General features: G+C 34.6%; 1 protein-coding gene across 1 annotated transcript; it reads right to left on the bottom strand.

Annotated features, from left to right (window-relative positions):
• Positions 1–237: 237 nt before the first annotated feature.
• On the bottom strand, positions 238–16,813 carry cox4i2 (cytochrome c oxidase subunit 4I2). The gene is made up of 5 exons (XM_015968762.3): positions 16,683–16,813; positions 15,071–15,161; positions 1,324–1,488; positions 595–726; positions 238–529 (listed from the first exon to the last, which is right to left on the bottom strand). The coding sequence occupies exons 2-5, from the start codon at positions 15,159–15,161 to the stop codon at positions 396–398; spliced, it is 522 nt and encodes a 173-aa protein (XP_015824248.3). The 5' UTR covers positions 16,683–16,813; the 3' UTR covers positions 238–395.
• Positions 16,814–17,545: the final 732 nt, after the last annotated feature.

The raw sequence follows: 17,545 nt of genomic DNA, 5'->3' as shown, positions 1-17,545 counted from the left end.
TGAAGGCTCGATGCTAAGTGTGAATTTTTATGTCTTAACGTAGGACAAATGTCAGTCTTCCGCTTGTTTTGGGTGAACTATAATGGAAGTGGGTCAGAGGTGTGGACTCTGCACTCTGATGGGATTTGAGGGAGAAACAGATTGTTACCTGAGCTACAACTGTGTAAAAAGGGGCGGGGTTTCCCACAGTTTATACTCTGTAAATCCGGTTGTGATTCTTGAAAAAATACAATCTGATTTTAGGTAGAAGACAACGTTTTTATTGTCTGAAGACACGAGGACGGCTGCAGGGACTGAAATCACAGAAGCTGTCAATCAAATGAGCCTCTTTAAATTCATGTAGATGTTGGCAGAAGCTCTTCTGAGACAGGTGGTCCAGCTCGGCCCGGACCGGTTCACTTCCACTGACCCTTCTCATAGTCCCACTTGGCGGAGAAGCCCTGGATTGGATTGACCCTCATGTCCAACATCCTCTGCAGCTGCATGGCCTGCCACTCGGGATCAAAGGTCCTGGGGCGAGGGGGGTAGACTGGAAAAAGAAAACAAGACATCAGTGAACTCCGACAGATCTGGAGATGTTTTCACAGGTTTTACCGTAGATTCTCTGCCACCAGACCACCAGGCCAGTGAAGCCCACGAAGAAGAAAATGCCACCGATGACAGTCTTCCACTCTCCAGTCGGCTTCTTCATCTCCGCGTAGGTCTGGCAGAACGAGAGCCGATACACTGGAGGGAAAAGGGAAAAATCACTTCATTCCTCGTTTCTGAACAGAGCCCATCGTCTGTCTCCTACCTAAACCAGAACAGAACCAGGGGAAGGGTCCGAACATGGAAGTTGTTCCTTTAATGTTTTTCAGCTGGAGAAACTCACAGTTTAAGGAATGTTCAGCATTCCGAGTAATTCCAGAAGTTAGCTGAACGTTTCTGTAAAGTTTAATGATAAAAGAACCCAAAGCTGAAAAAAGACAAGAGAAACTTAAACAGTTTAAATGATTAAAGAGAAATAGTCTCTGCTGCAGACATGGTTACATAAAACCCGAGGATGTGTTTGTTTCACCAGAGCTCCTTAAATGTTAAAAGAAATAAACATTAAACAATAAAATATATGTGAGAGTCTGAAATTTTGCTCTTTTTGTCTGTTTGGTCGAAACATGGAACCGCAAACGTCATCTCTGGGATTTTATTTTGAAAAGTCTACGAGCATTTAACCCTTTAAAATAAACTTAAAGCAATAAAAATGTGGTTAAAAGCTGTATGTGTGTGTGCGCGCGCGTGCGTCTGCGTGCGTGTGTGTGCGCGCGCGCTCTGATCTTCGTCACTCACAGGCGATCTTCTCCTCTCTGCTCAGCTGGCTCCAGGGTCCTTTCTCCTTCTGTTTCAGGCTCTCCTCAGCATCCGTCAGGACATCTCTGTAAGGTTTGTCCGGCAGAGGGATGTCCAGACGGTCGCAGTACATCGGCCGAGACATGTCCACCGTGTCTGACACCTCTGCACGGACGAACAGGAGTCTGGTTCAGCGTTCCCTCATAAAGTCGACTTTTCTATATCAAATACAGGCCATTTACCATTTAAAGTCGACTTTTCTATATCAAATACAGGCCATTTACCATTTAAAGTCGACTTTTCTATATCAAATACAGGCCATTTACCATTTAAAGTCGACTTTTCTATATCAAATACAGGCCATTTACCATTTAAAGTCGACTTTTCTATATCAAATACAGGCCATTTACCATTTAAAGTCGACTTTTCTATATCAAATACAGGCCATTTACCATTTAAAGTTGACTTTTCTATATCAAATACAGGCCATTTAAAGTCGACTTTTCTATATCAAATACAGGCCATTTACCATTTAAAGTCGACTTTTCTATATCAAATACAGGCCATTTACCATTTAAAGTTGACTTTTCTATATCAAATACAGGCCATTTACCATTTAAAGTCGACTTTTCTATATCAAATACAGGCCATTTACCATTTAAAGTCGACTTTTCTATATCAAATACAGGCCATTTACCATTTAAAGTCGACTTTTCTATATCAAATACAGGCCATTTACCATTTAAAGTCGACTTTTCTATATCAAATACAGGCCATTTACCATTTAAAGTCGACTTTTCTATATCAAATACAGGCCATTTACCATTTAAAGTCGACTTTTCTATATCAAATACAGGCCATTTACCATTTAAAGTCGACTTTTCTATATCAAATACAGGCCATTTACCATTTAAAGTCGACTTTTCTATATCAAATACAGGCCATTTACCATTTAAAGTCGACTTTTCTATATCAAATACAGGCCATTTACCATTTAAAGTCGACTTTTCTATATCAAATACAGGCCATTTACCATTTAAAGTCGACTTTTCTATATCAAATACAGGCCATTTACCATTTAAAGTCGACTTTTCTATATCAAATACAGGCCATTTACCATTTAAAGTCGACTTTTCTATATCAAATACAGGCCATTTACCATTTAAAGTCGACTTTTCTATATCAAATACAGGCCATTTACGATTTAAAGTCGACTTTTCTATATCAAATACAGGCCATTTACCATTTAAAGTCGACTTTTCTATATCAAATACAGGCCATTTACCATTTAAAGTCGACTTTTCTATATCAAATACAGGCCATTTACCATTTAAAGTCGACTTTTCTATATCAAATACAGGCCATTTACCATTTAAAGTCGACTTTTCTATATCAAATACAGGCCATTTACCATTTAAAGTCGACTTTTCTATATCAAATACAGGCCATTTACCATTTAAAGTCGACTTTTCTATATCAAATACAGGCCATTTACCATTTAAAGTTGACTTTTCTATATCAAATACAGGCCATTTAAAGTCGACTTTTCTATATCAAATACAGGCCATTTACCATTTAAAGTCGACTTTTCTATATCAAATACAGGCCATTTACCATTTAAAGTCGACTTTTCTATATCAAATACAGGCCATTTACCATTTAAAGTCGACTTTTCTATATCAAATACAGGCCATTTACCATTTAAAGTCGACTTTTCTATATCAAATACAGGCCATTTACCATTTAAAGTCGACTTTTCTATATCAAATACAGGCCATTTACCATTTAAAGTCGACTTTTCTATATCAAATACAGGCCATTTACCATTTAAAGTCGACTTTTCTATATCAAATACAGGCCATTTACCATTTAAAGTCGACTTTTCTATATCAAATACAGGCCATTTACCATTTAAAGTCGACTTTTCTATATCAAATACAGGCCATTTACCATTTAAAGTCGACTTTTCTATATCAAATACAGGCCATTTACCATTTAAAGTCGACTTTTCTATATCAAATACAGGCCATTTACCATTTAAAGTCGACTTTTCTATATCAAATACAGGCCATTTACCATTTAAAGTCGACTTTTCTATATCAAATACAGGCCATTTACCATTTAAAGTCGACTTTTCTATATCAAATACAGGCCATTTACCATTTAAAGTCGACTTTTCTATATCAAATACAGGCCATTTACCATTTAAAGTCGACTTTTCTATATCAAATACAGGCCATTTACCATTTAAAGTCGACTTTTCTATATCAAATACAGGCCATTTACCATTTAAAGTCGACTTTTCTATATCAAATACAGGCCATTTACCATTTAAAGTCGACTTTTCTATATCAAATACAGGCCATTTACCATTTAAAGTCGACTTTTCTATATCAAATACAGGCCATTTACCATTTAAAGTCGACTTTTCTATATCAAATACAGGCCATTTACCATTTAAAGTCGACTTTTCTATATCAAATACAGGCCATTTACCATTTAAAGTCGACTTTTCTATATCAAATACAGGCCATTTACCATTTAAAGTCGACTTTTCTATATCAAATACAGGCCATTTACCATTTAAAGTCGACTTTTCTATATCAAATACAGGCCATTTACCATTTAAAGTCGACTTTTCTATATCAAATACAGGCCATTTACCATTTAAAGTCGACTTTTCTATATCAAATACAGGCCATTTACCATTTAAAGTCGACTTTTCTATATCAAATACAGGCCATTTACCATTTAAAGTCGACTTTTCTATATCAAATACAGGCCATTTACCATTTAAAGTCGACTTTTCTATATCAAATACAGGCCATTTACCATTTAAAGTCGACTTTTCTATATCAAATACAGGCCATTTACCATTTAAAGTCGACTTTTCTATATCAAATACAGGCCATTTACCATTTAAAGTCGACTTTTCTATATCAAATACAGGCCATTTACCATTTAAAGTCGACTTTTCTATATCAAATACAGGCCATTTACCATTTAAAGTCGACTTTTCTATATCAAATACAGGCCATTTACCATTTAAAGTCGACTTTTCTATATCAAATACAGGCCATTTACCATTTAAAGTCGACTTTTCTATATCAAATACAGGCCATTTACCATTTAAAGTCGACTTTTCTATATCAAATACAGGCCATTTACCATTTAAAGTCGACTTTTCTATATCAAATACAGGCCATTTACCATTTAAAGTCGACTTTTCTATATCAAATACAGGCCATTTACCATTTAAAGTCGACTTTTCTATATCAAATACAGGCCATTTACCATTTAAAGTCGACTTTTCTATATCAAATACAGGCCATTTACCATTTAAAGTCGACTTTTCTATATCAAATACAGGCCATTTACCATTTAAAGTCGACTTTTCTATATCAAATACAGGCCATTTACCATTTAAAGTCGACTTTTCTATATCAAATACAGGCCATTTACCATTTAAAGTCGACTTTTCTATATCAAATACAGGCCATTTACCATTTAAAGTCGACTTTTCTATATCAAATACAGGCCATTTACCATTTAAAGTCGACTTTTCTATATCAAATACAGGCCATTTACCATTTAAAGTCGACTTTTCTATATCAAATACAGGCCATTTACCATTTAAAGTCGACTTTTCTATATCAAATACAGGCCATTTACCATTTAAAGTCGACTTTTCTATATCAAATACAGGCCATTTACCATTTAAAGTCGACTTTTCTATATCAAATACAGGCCATTTACCATTTAAAGTCGACTTTTCTATATCAAATACAGGCCATTTACCATTTAAAGTCGACTTTTCTATATCAAATACAGGCCATTTACCATTTAAAGTCGACTTTTCTATATCAAATACAGGCCATTTACCATTTAAAGTCGACTTTTCTATATCAAATACAGGCCATTTACCATTTAAAGTCGACTTTTCTATATCAAATACAGGCCATTTACCATTTAAAGTCGACTTTTCTATATCAAATACAGGCCATTTACCATTTAAAGTCGACTTTTCTATATCAAATACAGGCCATTTACCATTTAAAGTCGACTTTTCTATATCAAATACAGGCCATTTACCATTTAAAGTCGACTTTTCTATATCAAATACAGGCCATTTACCATTTAAAGTCGACTTTTCTATATCAAATACAGGCCATTTACCATTTAAAGTCGACTTTTCTATATCAAATACAGGCCATTTACCATTTAAAGTCGACTTTTCTATATCAAATACAGGCCATTTACCATTTAAAGTCGACTTTTCTATATCAAATACAGGCCATTTACCATTTAAAGTCGACTTTTCTATATCAAATACAGGCCATTTACCATTTAAAGTCGACTTTTCTATATCAAATACAGGCCATTTACCATTTAAAGTCGACTTTTCTATATCAAATACAGGCCATTTACCATTTAAAGTCGACTTTTCTATATCAAATACAGGCCATTTACCATTTAAAGTCGACTTTTCTATATCAAATACAGGCCATTTACCATTTAAAGTCGACTTTTCTATATCAAATACAGGCCATTTACCATTTAAAGTCGACTTTTCTATATCAAATACAGGCCATTTACCATTTAAAGTCGACTTTTCTATATCAAATACAGGCCATTTACCATTTAAAGTCGACTTTTCTATATCAAATACAGGCCATTTACCATTTAAAGTCGACTTTTCTATATCAAATACAGGCCATTTACCATTTAAAGTCGACTTTTCTATATCAAATACAGGCCATTTACCATTTAAAGTCGACTTTTCTATATCAAATACAGGCCATTTACCATTTAAAGTCGACTTTTCTATATCAAATACAGGCCATTTACCATTTAAAGTCGACTTTTCTATATCAAATACAGGCCATTTACCATTTAAAGTCGACTTTTCTATATCAAATACAGGCCATTTACCATTTAAAGTCGACTTTTCTATATCAAATACAGGCCATTTACCATTTAAAGTCGACTTTTCTATATCAAATACAGGCCATTTACCATTTAAAGTCGACTTTTCTATATCAAATACAGGCCATTTACCATTTAAAGTCGACTTTTCTATATCAAATACAGGCCATTTACCATTTAAAGTCGACTTTTCTATATCAAATACAGGCCATTTACCATTTAAAGTCGACTTTTCTATATCAAATACAGGCCATTTACCATTTAAAGTCGACTTTTCTATATCAAATACAGGCCATTTACCATTTAAAGTCGACTTTTCTATATCAAATACAGGCCATTTACCATTTAAAGTCGACTTTTCTATATCAAATACAGGCCATTTACCATTTAAAGTCGACTTTTCTATATCAAATACAGGCCATTTACCATTTAAAGTCGACTTTTCTATATCAAATACAGGCCATTTACCATTTAAAGTCGACTTTTCTATATCAAATACAGGCCATTTACCATTTAAAGTCGACTTTTCTATATCAAATACAGGCCATTTACCATTTAAAGTCGACTTTTCTATATCAAATACAGGCCATTTACCATTTAAAGTCGACTTTTCTATATCAAATACAGGCCATTTACCATTTAAAGTCGACTTTTCTATATCAAATACAGGCCATTTACCATTTAAAGTCGACTTTTCTATATCAAATACAGGCCATTTACCATTTAAAGTCGACTTTTCTATATCAAATACAGGCCATTTACCATTTAAAGTCGACTTTTCTATATCAAATACAGGCCATTTACCATTTAAAGTCGACTTTTCTATATCAAATACAGGCCATTTACCATTTAAAGTCGACTTTTCTATATCAAATACAGGCCATTTACCATTTAAAGTCGACTTTTCTATATCAAATACAGGCCATTTACCATTTAAAGTCGACTTTTCTATATCAAATACAGGCCATTTACCATTTAAAGTCGACTTTTCTATATCAAATACAGGCCATTTACCATTTAAAGTCGACTTTTCTATATCAAATACAGGCCATTTACCATTTAAAGTCGACTTTTCTATATCAAATACAGGCCATTTACCATTTAAAGTCGACTTTTCTATATCAAATACAGGCCATTTACCATTTAAAGTCGACTTTTCTATATCAAATACAGGCCATTTACCATTTAAAGTCGACTTTTCTATATCAAATACAGGCCATTTACCATTTAAAGTCGACTTTTCTATATCAAATACAGGCCATTTACCATTTAAAGTCGACTTTTCTATATCAAATACAGGCCATTTACCATTTAAAGTCGACTTTTCTATATCAAATACAGGCCATTTACCATTTAAAGTCGACTTTTCTATATCAAATACAGGCCATTTACCATTTAAAGTCGACTTTTCTATATCAAATACAGGCCATTTACCATTTAAAGTCGACTTTTCTATATCAAATACAGGCCATTTACCATTTAAAGTCGACTTTTCTATATCAAATACAGGCCATTTACCATTTAAAGTCGACTTTTCTATATCAAATACAGGCCATTTACCATTTAAAGTCGACTTTTCTATATCAAATACAGGCCATTTACCATTTAAAGTCGACTTTTCTATATCAAATACAGGCCATTTACCATTTAAAGTCGACTTTTCTATATCAAATACAGGCCATTTACCATTTAAAGTCGACTTTTCTATATCAAATACAGGCCATTTACCATTTAAAGTCGACTTTTCTATATCAAATACAGGCCATTTACCATTTAAAGTCGACTTTTCTATATCAAATACAGGCCATTTACCATTTAAAGTCGACTTTTCTATATCAAATACAGGCCATTTACCATTTAAAGTCGACTTTTCTATATCAAATACAGGCCATTTACCATTTAAAGTCGACTTTTCTATATCAAATACAGGCCATTTACCATTTAAAGTCGACTTTTCTATATCAAATACAGGCCATTTACCATTTAAAGTCGACTTTTCTATATCAAATACAGGCCATTTACCATTTAAAGTCGACTTTTCTATATCAAATACAGGCCATTTACCATTTAAAGTCGACTTTTCTATATCAAATACAGGCCATTTACCATTTAAAGTCGACTTTTCTATATCAAATACAGGCCATTTACCATTTAAAGTCGACTTTTCTATATCAAATACAGGCCATTTACCATTTAAAGTCGACTTTTCTATATCAAATACAGGCCATTTACCATTTAAAGTCGACTTTTCTATATCAAATACAGGCCATTTACCATTTAAAGTCGACTTTTCTATATCAAATACAGGCCATTTACCATTTAAAGTCGACTTTTCTATATCAAATACAGGCCATTTACCATTTAAAGTCGACTTTTCTATATCAAATACAGGCCATTTACCATTTAAAGTCGACTTTTCTATATCAAATACAGGCCATTTACCATTTAAAGTCGACTTTTCTATATCAAATACAGGCCATTTACCATTTAAAGTCGACTTTTCTATATCAAATACAGGCCATTTACCATTTAAAGTCGACTTTTCTATATCAAATACAGGCCATTTACCATTTAAAGTCGACTTTTCTATATCAAATACAGGCCATTTACCATTTAAAGTCGACTTTTCTATATCAAATACAGGCCATTTACCATTTAAAGTCGACTTTTCTATATCAAATACAGGCCATTTACCATTTAAAGTCGACTTTTCTATATCAAATACAGGCCATTTACCATTTAAAGTCGACTTTTCTATATCAAATACAGGCCATTTACCATTTAAAGTCGACTTTTCTATATCAAATACAGGCCATTTACCATTTAAAGTCGACTTTTCTATATCAAATACAGGCCATTTACCATTTAAAGTCGACTTTTCTATATCAAATACAGGCCATTTACCATTTAAAGTCGACTTTTCTATATCAAATACAGGCCATTTACCATTTAAAGTCGACTTTTCTATATCAAATACAGGCCATTTACCATTTAAAGTCGACTTTTCTATATCAAATACAGGCCATTTACCATTTAAAGTCGACTTTTCTATATCAAATACAGGCCATTTACCATTTAAAGTCGACTTTTCTATATCAAATACAGGCCATTTACCATTTAAAGTCGACTTTTCTATATCAAATACAGGCCATTTACCATTTAAAGTCGACTTTTCTATATCAAATACAGGCCATTTACCATTTAAAGTCGACTTTTCTATATCAAATACAGGCCATTTACCATTTAAAGTCGACTTTTCTATATCAAATACAGGCCATTTACCATTTAAAGTCGACTTTTCTATATCAAATACAGGCCATTTACCATTTAAAGTCGACTTTTCTATATCAAATACAGGCCATTTACCATTTAAAGTCGACTTTTCTATATCAAATACAGGCCATTTACCATTTAAAGTCGACTTTTCTATATCAAATACAGGCCATTTACCATTTAAAGTCGACTTTTCTATATCAAATACAGGCCATTTACCATTTAAAGTCGACTTTTCTATATCAAATACAGGCCATTTACCATTTAAAGTCGACTTTTCTATATCAAATACAGGCCATTTACCATTTAAAGTCGACTTTTCTATATCAAATACAGGCCATTTACCATTTAAAGTCGACTTTTCTATATCAAATACAGGCCATTTACCATTTAAAGTCGACTTTTCTATATCAAATACAGGCCATTTACCATTTAAAGTCGACTTTTCTATATCAAATACAGGCCATTTACCATTTAAAGTCGACTTTTCTATATCAAATACAGGCCATTTACCATTTAAAGTCGACTTTTCTATATCAAATACAGGCCATTTACCATTTAAAGTCGACTTTTCTATATCAAATACAGGCCATTTACCATTTAAAGTCGACTTTTCTATATCAAATACAGGCCATTTACCATTTAAAGTCGACTTTTCTATATCAAATACAGGCCATTTACCATTTAAAGTCGACTTTTCTATATCAAATACAGGCCATTTACCATTTAAAGTCGACTTTTCTATATCAAATACAGGCCATTTACCATTTAAAGTCGACTTTTCTATATCAAATACAGGCCATTTACCATTTAAAGTCGACTTTTCTATATCAAATACAGGCCATTTACCATTTAAAGTCGACTTTTCTATATCAAATACAGGCCATTTACCATTTAAAGTCGACTTTTCTATATCAAATACAGGCCATTTACCATTTAAAGTCGACTTTTCTATATCAAATACAGGCCATTTACCATTTAAAGTCGACTTTTCTATATCAAATACAGGCCATTTACCATTTAAAGTCGACTTTTCTATATCAAATACAGGCCATTTACCATTTAAAGTCGACTTTTCTATATCAAATACAGGCCATTTACCATTTAAAGTCGACTTTTCTATATCAAATACAGGCCATTTACCATTTAAAGTCGACTTTTCTATATCAAATACAGGCCATTTACCATTTAAAGTCGACTTTTCTATATCAAATACAGGCCATTTACCATTTAAAGTCGACTTTTCTATATCAAATACAGGCCATTTACCATTTAAAGTCGACTTTTCTATATCAAATACAGGCCATTTACCATTTAAAGTCGACTTTTCTATATCAAATACAGGCCATTTACCATTTAAAGTCGACTTTTCTATATCAAATACAGGCCATTTACCATTTAAAGTCGACTTTTCTATATCAAATACAGGCCATTTACCATTTAAAGTCGACTTTTCTATATCAAATACAGGCCATTTACCATTTAAAGTCGACTTTTCTATATCAAATACAGGCCATTTACCATTTAAAGTCGACTTTTCTATATCAAATACAGGCCATTTACCATTTAAAGTCGACTTTTCTATATCAAATACAGGCCATTTACCATTTAAAGTCGACTTTTCTATATCAAATACAGGCCATTTACCATTTAAAGTCGACTTTTCTATATCAAATACAGGCCATTTACCATTTAAAGTCGACTTTTCTATATCAAATACAGGCCATTTACCATTTAAAGTCGACTTTTCTATATCAAATACAGGCCATTTACCATTTAAAGTCGACTTTTCTATATCAAATACAGGCCATTTACCATTTAAAGTCGACTTTTCTATATCAAATACAGGCCATTTACCATTTAAAGTCGACTTTTCTATATCAAATACAGGCCATTTACCATTTAAAGTCGACTTTTCTATATCAAATACAGGCCATTTACCATTTAAAGTCGACTTTTCTATATCAAATACAGGCCATTTACCATTTAAAGTCGACTTTTCTATATCAAATACAGGCCATTTACCATTTAAAGTCGACTTTTCTATATCAAATACAGGCCATTTACCATTTAAAGTCGACTTTTCTATATCAAATACAGGCCATTTACCATTTAAAGTCGACTTTTCTATATCAAATACAGGCCATTTACCATTTAAAGTCGACTTTTCTATATCAAATACAGGCCATTTACCATTTAAAGTCGACTTTTCTATATCAAATACAGGCCATTTACCATTTAAAGTCGACTTTTCTATATCAAATACAGGCCATTTACCATTTAAAGTCGACTTTTCTATATCAAATACAGGCCATTTACCATTTAAAGTCGACTTTTCTATATCAAATACAGGCCATTTACCATTTAAAGTCGACTTTTCTATATCAAATACAGGCCATTTACCATTTAAAGTCGACTTTTCTATATCAAATACAGGCCATTTACCATTTAAAGTCGACTTTTCTATATCAAATACAGGCCATTTACCATTTAAAGTCGACTTTTCTATATCAAATACAGGCCATTTACCATTTAAAGTCGACTTTTCTATATCAAATACAGGCCATTTACCATTTAAAGTCGACTTTTCTATATCAAATACAGGCCATTTACCATTTAAAGTCGACTTTTCTATATCAAATACAGGCCATTTACCATTTAAAGTCGACTTTTCTATATCAAATACAGGCCATTTACCATTTAAAGTCGACTTTTCTATATCAAATACAGGCCATTTACCATTTAAAGTCGACTTTTCTATATCAAATACAGGCCATTTACCATTTAAAGTCGACTTTTCTATATCAAATACAGGCCATTTACCATTTAAAGTCGACTTTTCTATATCAAATACAGGCCATTTACCATTTAAAGTCGACTTTTCTATATCAAATACAGGCCATTTACCATTTAAAGTCGACTTTTCTATATCAAATACAGGCCATTTACCATTTAAAGTCGACTTTTCTATATCAAATACAGGCCATTTACCATTTAAAGTCGACTTTTCTATATCAAATACAGGCCATTTACCATTTAAAGTCGACTTTTCTATATCAAATACAGGCCATTTACCATTTAAAGTCGACTTTTCTATATCAAATACAGGCCATTTACCATTTAAAGTCGACTTTTCTATATCAAATACAGGCCATTTACCATTTAAAGTCGACTTTTCTATATCAAATACAGGCCATTTACCATTTAAAGTCGACTTTTCTATATCAAATACAGGCCATTTACCATTTAAAGTCGACTTTTCTATATCAAATACAGGCCATTTACCATTTAAAGTCGACTTTTCTATATCAAATACAGGCCATTTACCATTTAAAGTCGACTTTTCTATATCAAATACAGGCCATTTACCATTTAAAGTCGACTTTTCTATATCAAATACAGGCCATTTACCATTTAAAGTCGACTTTTCTATATCAAATACAGGCCATTTACCATTTAAAGTCGACTTTTCTATATCAAATACAGGCCATTTACCATTTAAAGTCGACTTTTCTATATCAAATACAGGCCATTTACCATTTAAAGTCGACTTTTCTATATCAAATACAGGCCATTTACCATTTAAAGTCGACTTTTCTATATCAAATACAGGCCATTTACCATTTAAAGTCGACTTTTCTATATCAAATACAGGCCATTTACCATTTAAAGTCGACTTTTCTATATCAAATACAGGCCATTTACCATTTAAAGTCGACTTTTCTATATCAAATACAGGCCATTTACCATTTAAAGTCGACTTTTCTATATCAAATACAGGCCATTTACCATTTAAAGTCGACTTTTCTATATCAAATACAGGCCATTTACCATTTAAAGTCGACTTTTCTATATCAAATACAGGCCATTTACCATTTAAAGTCGACTTTTCTATATCAAATACAGGCCATTTACCATTTAAAGTCGACTTTTCTATATCAAATACAGGCCATTTACCATTTAAAGTCGACTTTTCTATATCAAATACAGGCCATTTACCATTTAAAGTCGACTTTTCTATATCAAATACAGGCCATTTACCATTTAAAGTCGACTTTTCTATATCAAATACAGGCCATTTACCATTTAAAGTCGACTTTTCTATATCAAATACAGGCCATTTACCATTTAAAGTCGACTTTTCTATATCAAATACAGGCCATTTACCATTTAAAGTCGACTTTTCTATATCAAATACAGGCCATTTACCATTTAAAGTCGACTTTTCTATATCAAATACAGGCCATTTACCATTTAAAGTCGACTTTTCTATATCAAATACAGGCCATTTACCATTTAAAGTCGACTTTTCTATATCAAATACAGGCCATTTACCATTTAAAGTCGACTTTTCTATATCAAATACAGGCCATTTACCATTTAAAGTCGACTTTTCTATATCAAATACAGGCCATTTACCATTTAAAGTCGACTTTTCTATATCAAATACAGGCCATTTACCATTTAAAGTCGACTTTTCTATATCAAATACAGGCCATTTACCATTTAAAGTCGACTTTTCTATATCAAATACAGGCCATTTACCATTTAAAGTCGACTTTTCTATATCAAATACAGGCCATTTACCATTTAAAGTCGACTTTTCTATATCAAATACAGGCCATTTACCATTTAAAGTCGACTTTTCTATATCAAATACAGGCCATTTACCATTTAAAGTCGACTTTTCTATATCAAATACAGGCCATTTACCATTTAAAGTCGACTTTTCTATATCAAATACAGGCCATTTACCATTTAAAGTCGACTTTTCTATATCAAATACAGGCCATTTACCATTTAAAGTCGACTTTTCTATATCAAATACAGGCCATTTACCATTTAAAGTCGACTTTTCTATATCAAATACAGGCCATTTACCATTTAAAGTCGACTTCTATATCAAATACAGGCCATTTACCATTTAAAGTCGACTTTTCTATATCAAATACAGGCCATTTACCATTTAAAGTCGACTTTTCTATATCAAATACAGGCCATTTACCATTTAAAGTCGACTTTTCTATATCAAATACAGGCCATTTACCATTTAAAGTCGACTTTTCTATATCAAATACAGGCCATTTACCATTTAAAGTTGACTTTTCTATATCAAATACAGGCCATTTACCATTTAAAGTTGACTTTTCTATATCAAATACAGGCCATTTACCATTTAAAGTTGACTTTTCTAAGGAATCTGTGCTCAAAATATGAGAACGATGATGCAACAGCACCATCTGGTGGTCTCCGTCATCTTCTGTTCTGAGTAAAAGGATTTGAATCAAAATGTCTCGTGAGGTTTATTTTATGCTGATCCCTGCGTTATTCCCGACGGCCTCTTTAGATTTAAATGGATTTATATTTATTATAAATGTTATTAAACGTTCTTATGGGAATCCGCAAAGACATTTTTGTTGTTGTTTGGGTCTGTTATAAGTTTATTATTTAGTCCAAAGATAAATCATTCACTGGATAAACAATTAGGTCCTGGTGTCTAGAAGCAGCTTAACGCAGAAAAGATGCATCAGAGGAACAAGAAGGTCACCATGGCTCGCCATCCTGCTGCTGCTGGCGGACATGACGCTCGTCCTCCTGGCCAGCAGACTCCCTAGACGTCCTGAGGTCAAACGCAGCATCTGGGAATAAACCAGTTAAGATGAAATGTTTGTTTGTTTGTTTGTTTGTTTGTTTGTTTGTCATTTTGCCTAAGCAGTGAGGTGAAATTCACAAATGGACCAAGAGACAAGGAGAAAAAAACATTTCAGGGTTTATTCACTCAAGTGTGTTTGGCTTTCTTTAGCCCCGCCCACCAGAGGAAATGACGAACAGAAGTAACAAAAAGGAGCCGAACAGGATAAGTGATGAGGTCGCGTGAAGGAGAGGAACCAGAACTTTGGGGATCTCCAGGCTGGTAGGGTGATGATGATGATGATGATGTGAAAGTGAGCTGCTTCTATCAGGCACCCTAAACATCAACATCTATGCTCTTGGGGGGGGGCTATTGAAAACCAGTAGTTACCATGGTGACCATATTGGTTTCAGGTGATTAACAGGCTTCTGCAGAGCCTGATGAGCTGCTGCACAGGTGATCAACCACTGAATTTGGTGCGTTGGAGTAGAGAAACACCAAAAACATGCTGGATGCTGGCTTTTTCAGGATAAAATATCACGAATAAAAACATATTTTTGCCTCAGTCGTGCCTTCCCACCAGATGCACTCATAAATCACGTCATTACGACATCTCAGGTGTGTGAGATGTGGCCAGCTAACCTGAACGTCGGCCCTGCTTCTCATTCCGTTTGCTTGCTTTATTTGGTTGGGAGAGAACGTTAAAGAACAACACACGACGTTTGTAAACACGCCGGGTTACAGTCATCGTCCGTCGTTGTGTTTCCCTTTAATAAAACACCCCCCACGGCTTGATGCGTCCCAGCATCTCATTAAGAGCTTTGAAAATGTGTCCTGGACGAATCTCAAATCCCTTCCTGTCCCGCCTGGAATCTCGTTAACGTCCAGTTAATCAAACATTTTTGAAACGTGTTTTTTTTTCTTCCCAAAACGGTTTTGCGACGCAGGAAGGAAGGAAGGACGAAGCGGAGGCTTTGAAGCCGTGGTGATGTTCACCAGGCGCTCTGCAGAGATGCAGGCTTGTTTATTCCTGCAGGCTCTTTACGAGTCAGCACAAAACGTCTCTCGGAGGACAATCTTCCCGGTGAAGCGATCGGATCACTTATGGAAGTTGATTTTGATGCATTAAGAAGTTTGTTAGATTTCTTTTGCTGCAGATCTTTTTAATGCGTTCTTGCAGAGAGAGACATGTTTACATCAGTGGCCTTCATGTTTACACAGCTGTTTAATCCGTGCTGTAAGAAAACTCAACACACCACAGCAACAGCTCCTATGACTACAACCTGTTGGTTGTTTTGCATTAGTTTACTGTTTTCCTCCCTTCAGTGCAAATTTTTGCTTCCCACTCCGGAAAAATCACCCAGCTCCATCTGTGACTCTATCTTTCCCGCACTTCCACCTTCTCTCGAGTCCATTTGGGATCCAAGAGTGTCTTTGTGGCAGGACGGGGGAGGGATCTATTCCTGGATCCATCTTCTTAAGTTTTCCTCCATCTGTTGATCCGATCAGGCAAAAAGCAGATTCTCACCTTGGCTGTTAGAGTTGCATCCGCGAAAGCTGAAATCCTGAAGGGAAACGTCTGTGTGGGCCTTCTCTCTGCTCCTGTCGCCTCCCAACACTGAGCAGGAATCAACTGGTGGGTGGCAACAAAGGCTGCATGAAAGGAAGAGGGAGGAGGGGAGAGAGGAGAGAGCTTAAGGGGGGGGCATGTGAAAGGGCTCAGAAAGGGAGAGGTCACAGAGTTTTGTGTGCAGAACGGAAATAAAGCCAGTCTGGCCCCAAAGATCTAAATGATATCAAACAGAAACTTTAGCTTTAGTTCCAGCTGGTCCAGAAAGATCCGAGTCTGCGTGTTAGACCAGAAACGCGTCACCAGAGCTCCATCCGACACCTTCAGGAGTGTCTGTTGGCACCGACTGGCTTCATCGTGTGGCTGCTTGGCAGCACAGATGCGAGAGGTTAAATAAGGACAGACTGCCAGAACACAGCTCGGATTAACCTTCAGAGCTTTCCTGAACAAACGGACACATCAGAACTCTGAAGCTGCAGGAACGTGCACACAAATGTTCTCTGATGAGTTGACTGTTTTAGTAAACCCCGTCAGATTCATCATGAGTCCCAGGCCCAGGTATCAGAACGGAGATGCTCATAAGGGCTGAATGTTGAGAGGAAAGTAAAGCAGTTAGGCCAGTAAATGTTGTGTGTACACATGTTAAAGTATCCCTTTAACCCTCCCACTTCTTCATGGGTGACCCCGAGAGGAAAGCTGACCATTGAGCAGGATTGATGGTTTATCCCTTGAGGTCCACGTGGCAGGGGTGAGGAGTGAGCACCACTTCTGCACTTTTACCTGCAAAGAAAACGTGAGAAATATTCGATTTTTGTAAGATT

Source organism: Nothobranchius furzeri, chromosome 15 (assembly GCF_043380555.1).
Source record: "Nothobranchius furzeri strain GRZ-AD chromosome 15, NfurGRZ-RIMD1, whole genome shotgun sequence".
NCBI classification, from domain to species: Eukaryota; Metazoa; Chordata; class Actinopteri; order Cyprinodontiformes; family Nothobranchiidae; genus Nothobranchius; species Nothobranchius furzeri.
The sequence above is the reverse complement of the archived record's forward strand: the minus strand, read 5'-3'. Positions and strand labels throughout refer to the sequence as shown.

Bases quoted from the DNA above. Each gene is read 5' to 3' on its own strand.
- cox4i2 (XM_015968762.3), bottom strand. From the start codon at position 15,161: ATGCTGCGTTTGACCTCAGGACGTCTAGGGAGTCTGCTGGCCAGGAGG. The intron at 1,489-15,070 runs GTGACCTTCTTG...TCGTCCGTGCAG, and splicing joins CAGCAGGATGGCGAGCCATG to AGGTGTCAGACACGGTGGAC. The intron at 727-1,323 runs GTGAGTGACGAA...TTTTCCCTCCAG, and splicing joins CAGAGAGGAGAAGATCGCCT to TGTATCGGCTCTCGTTCTGC.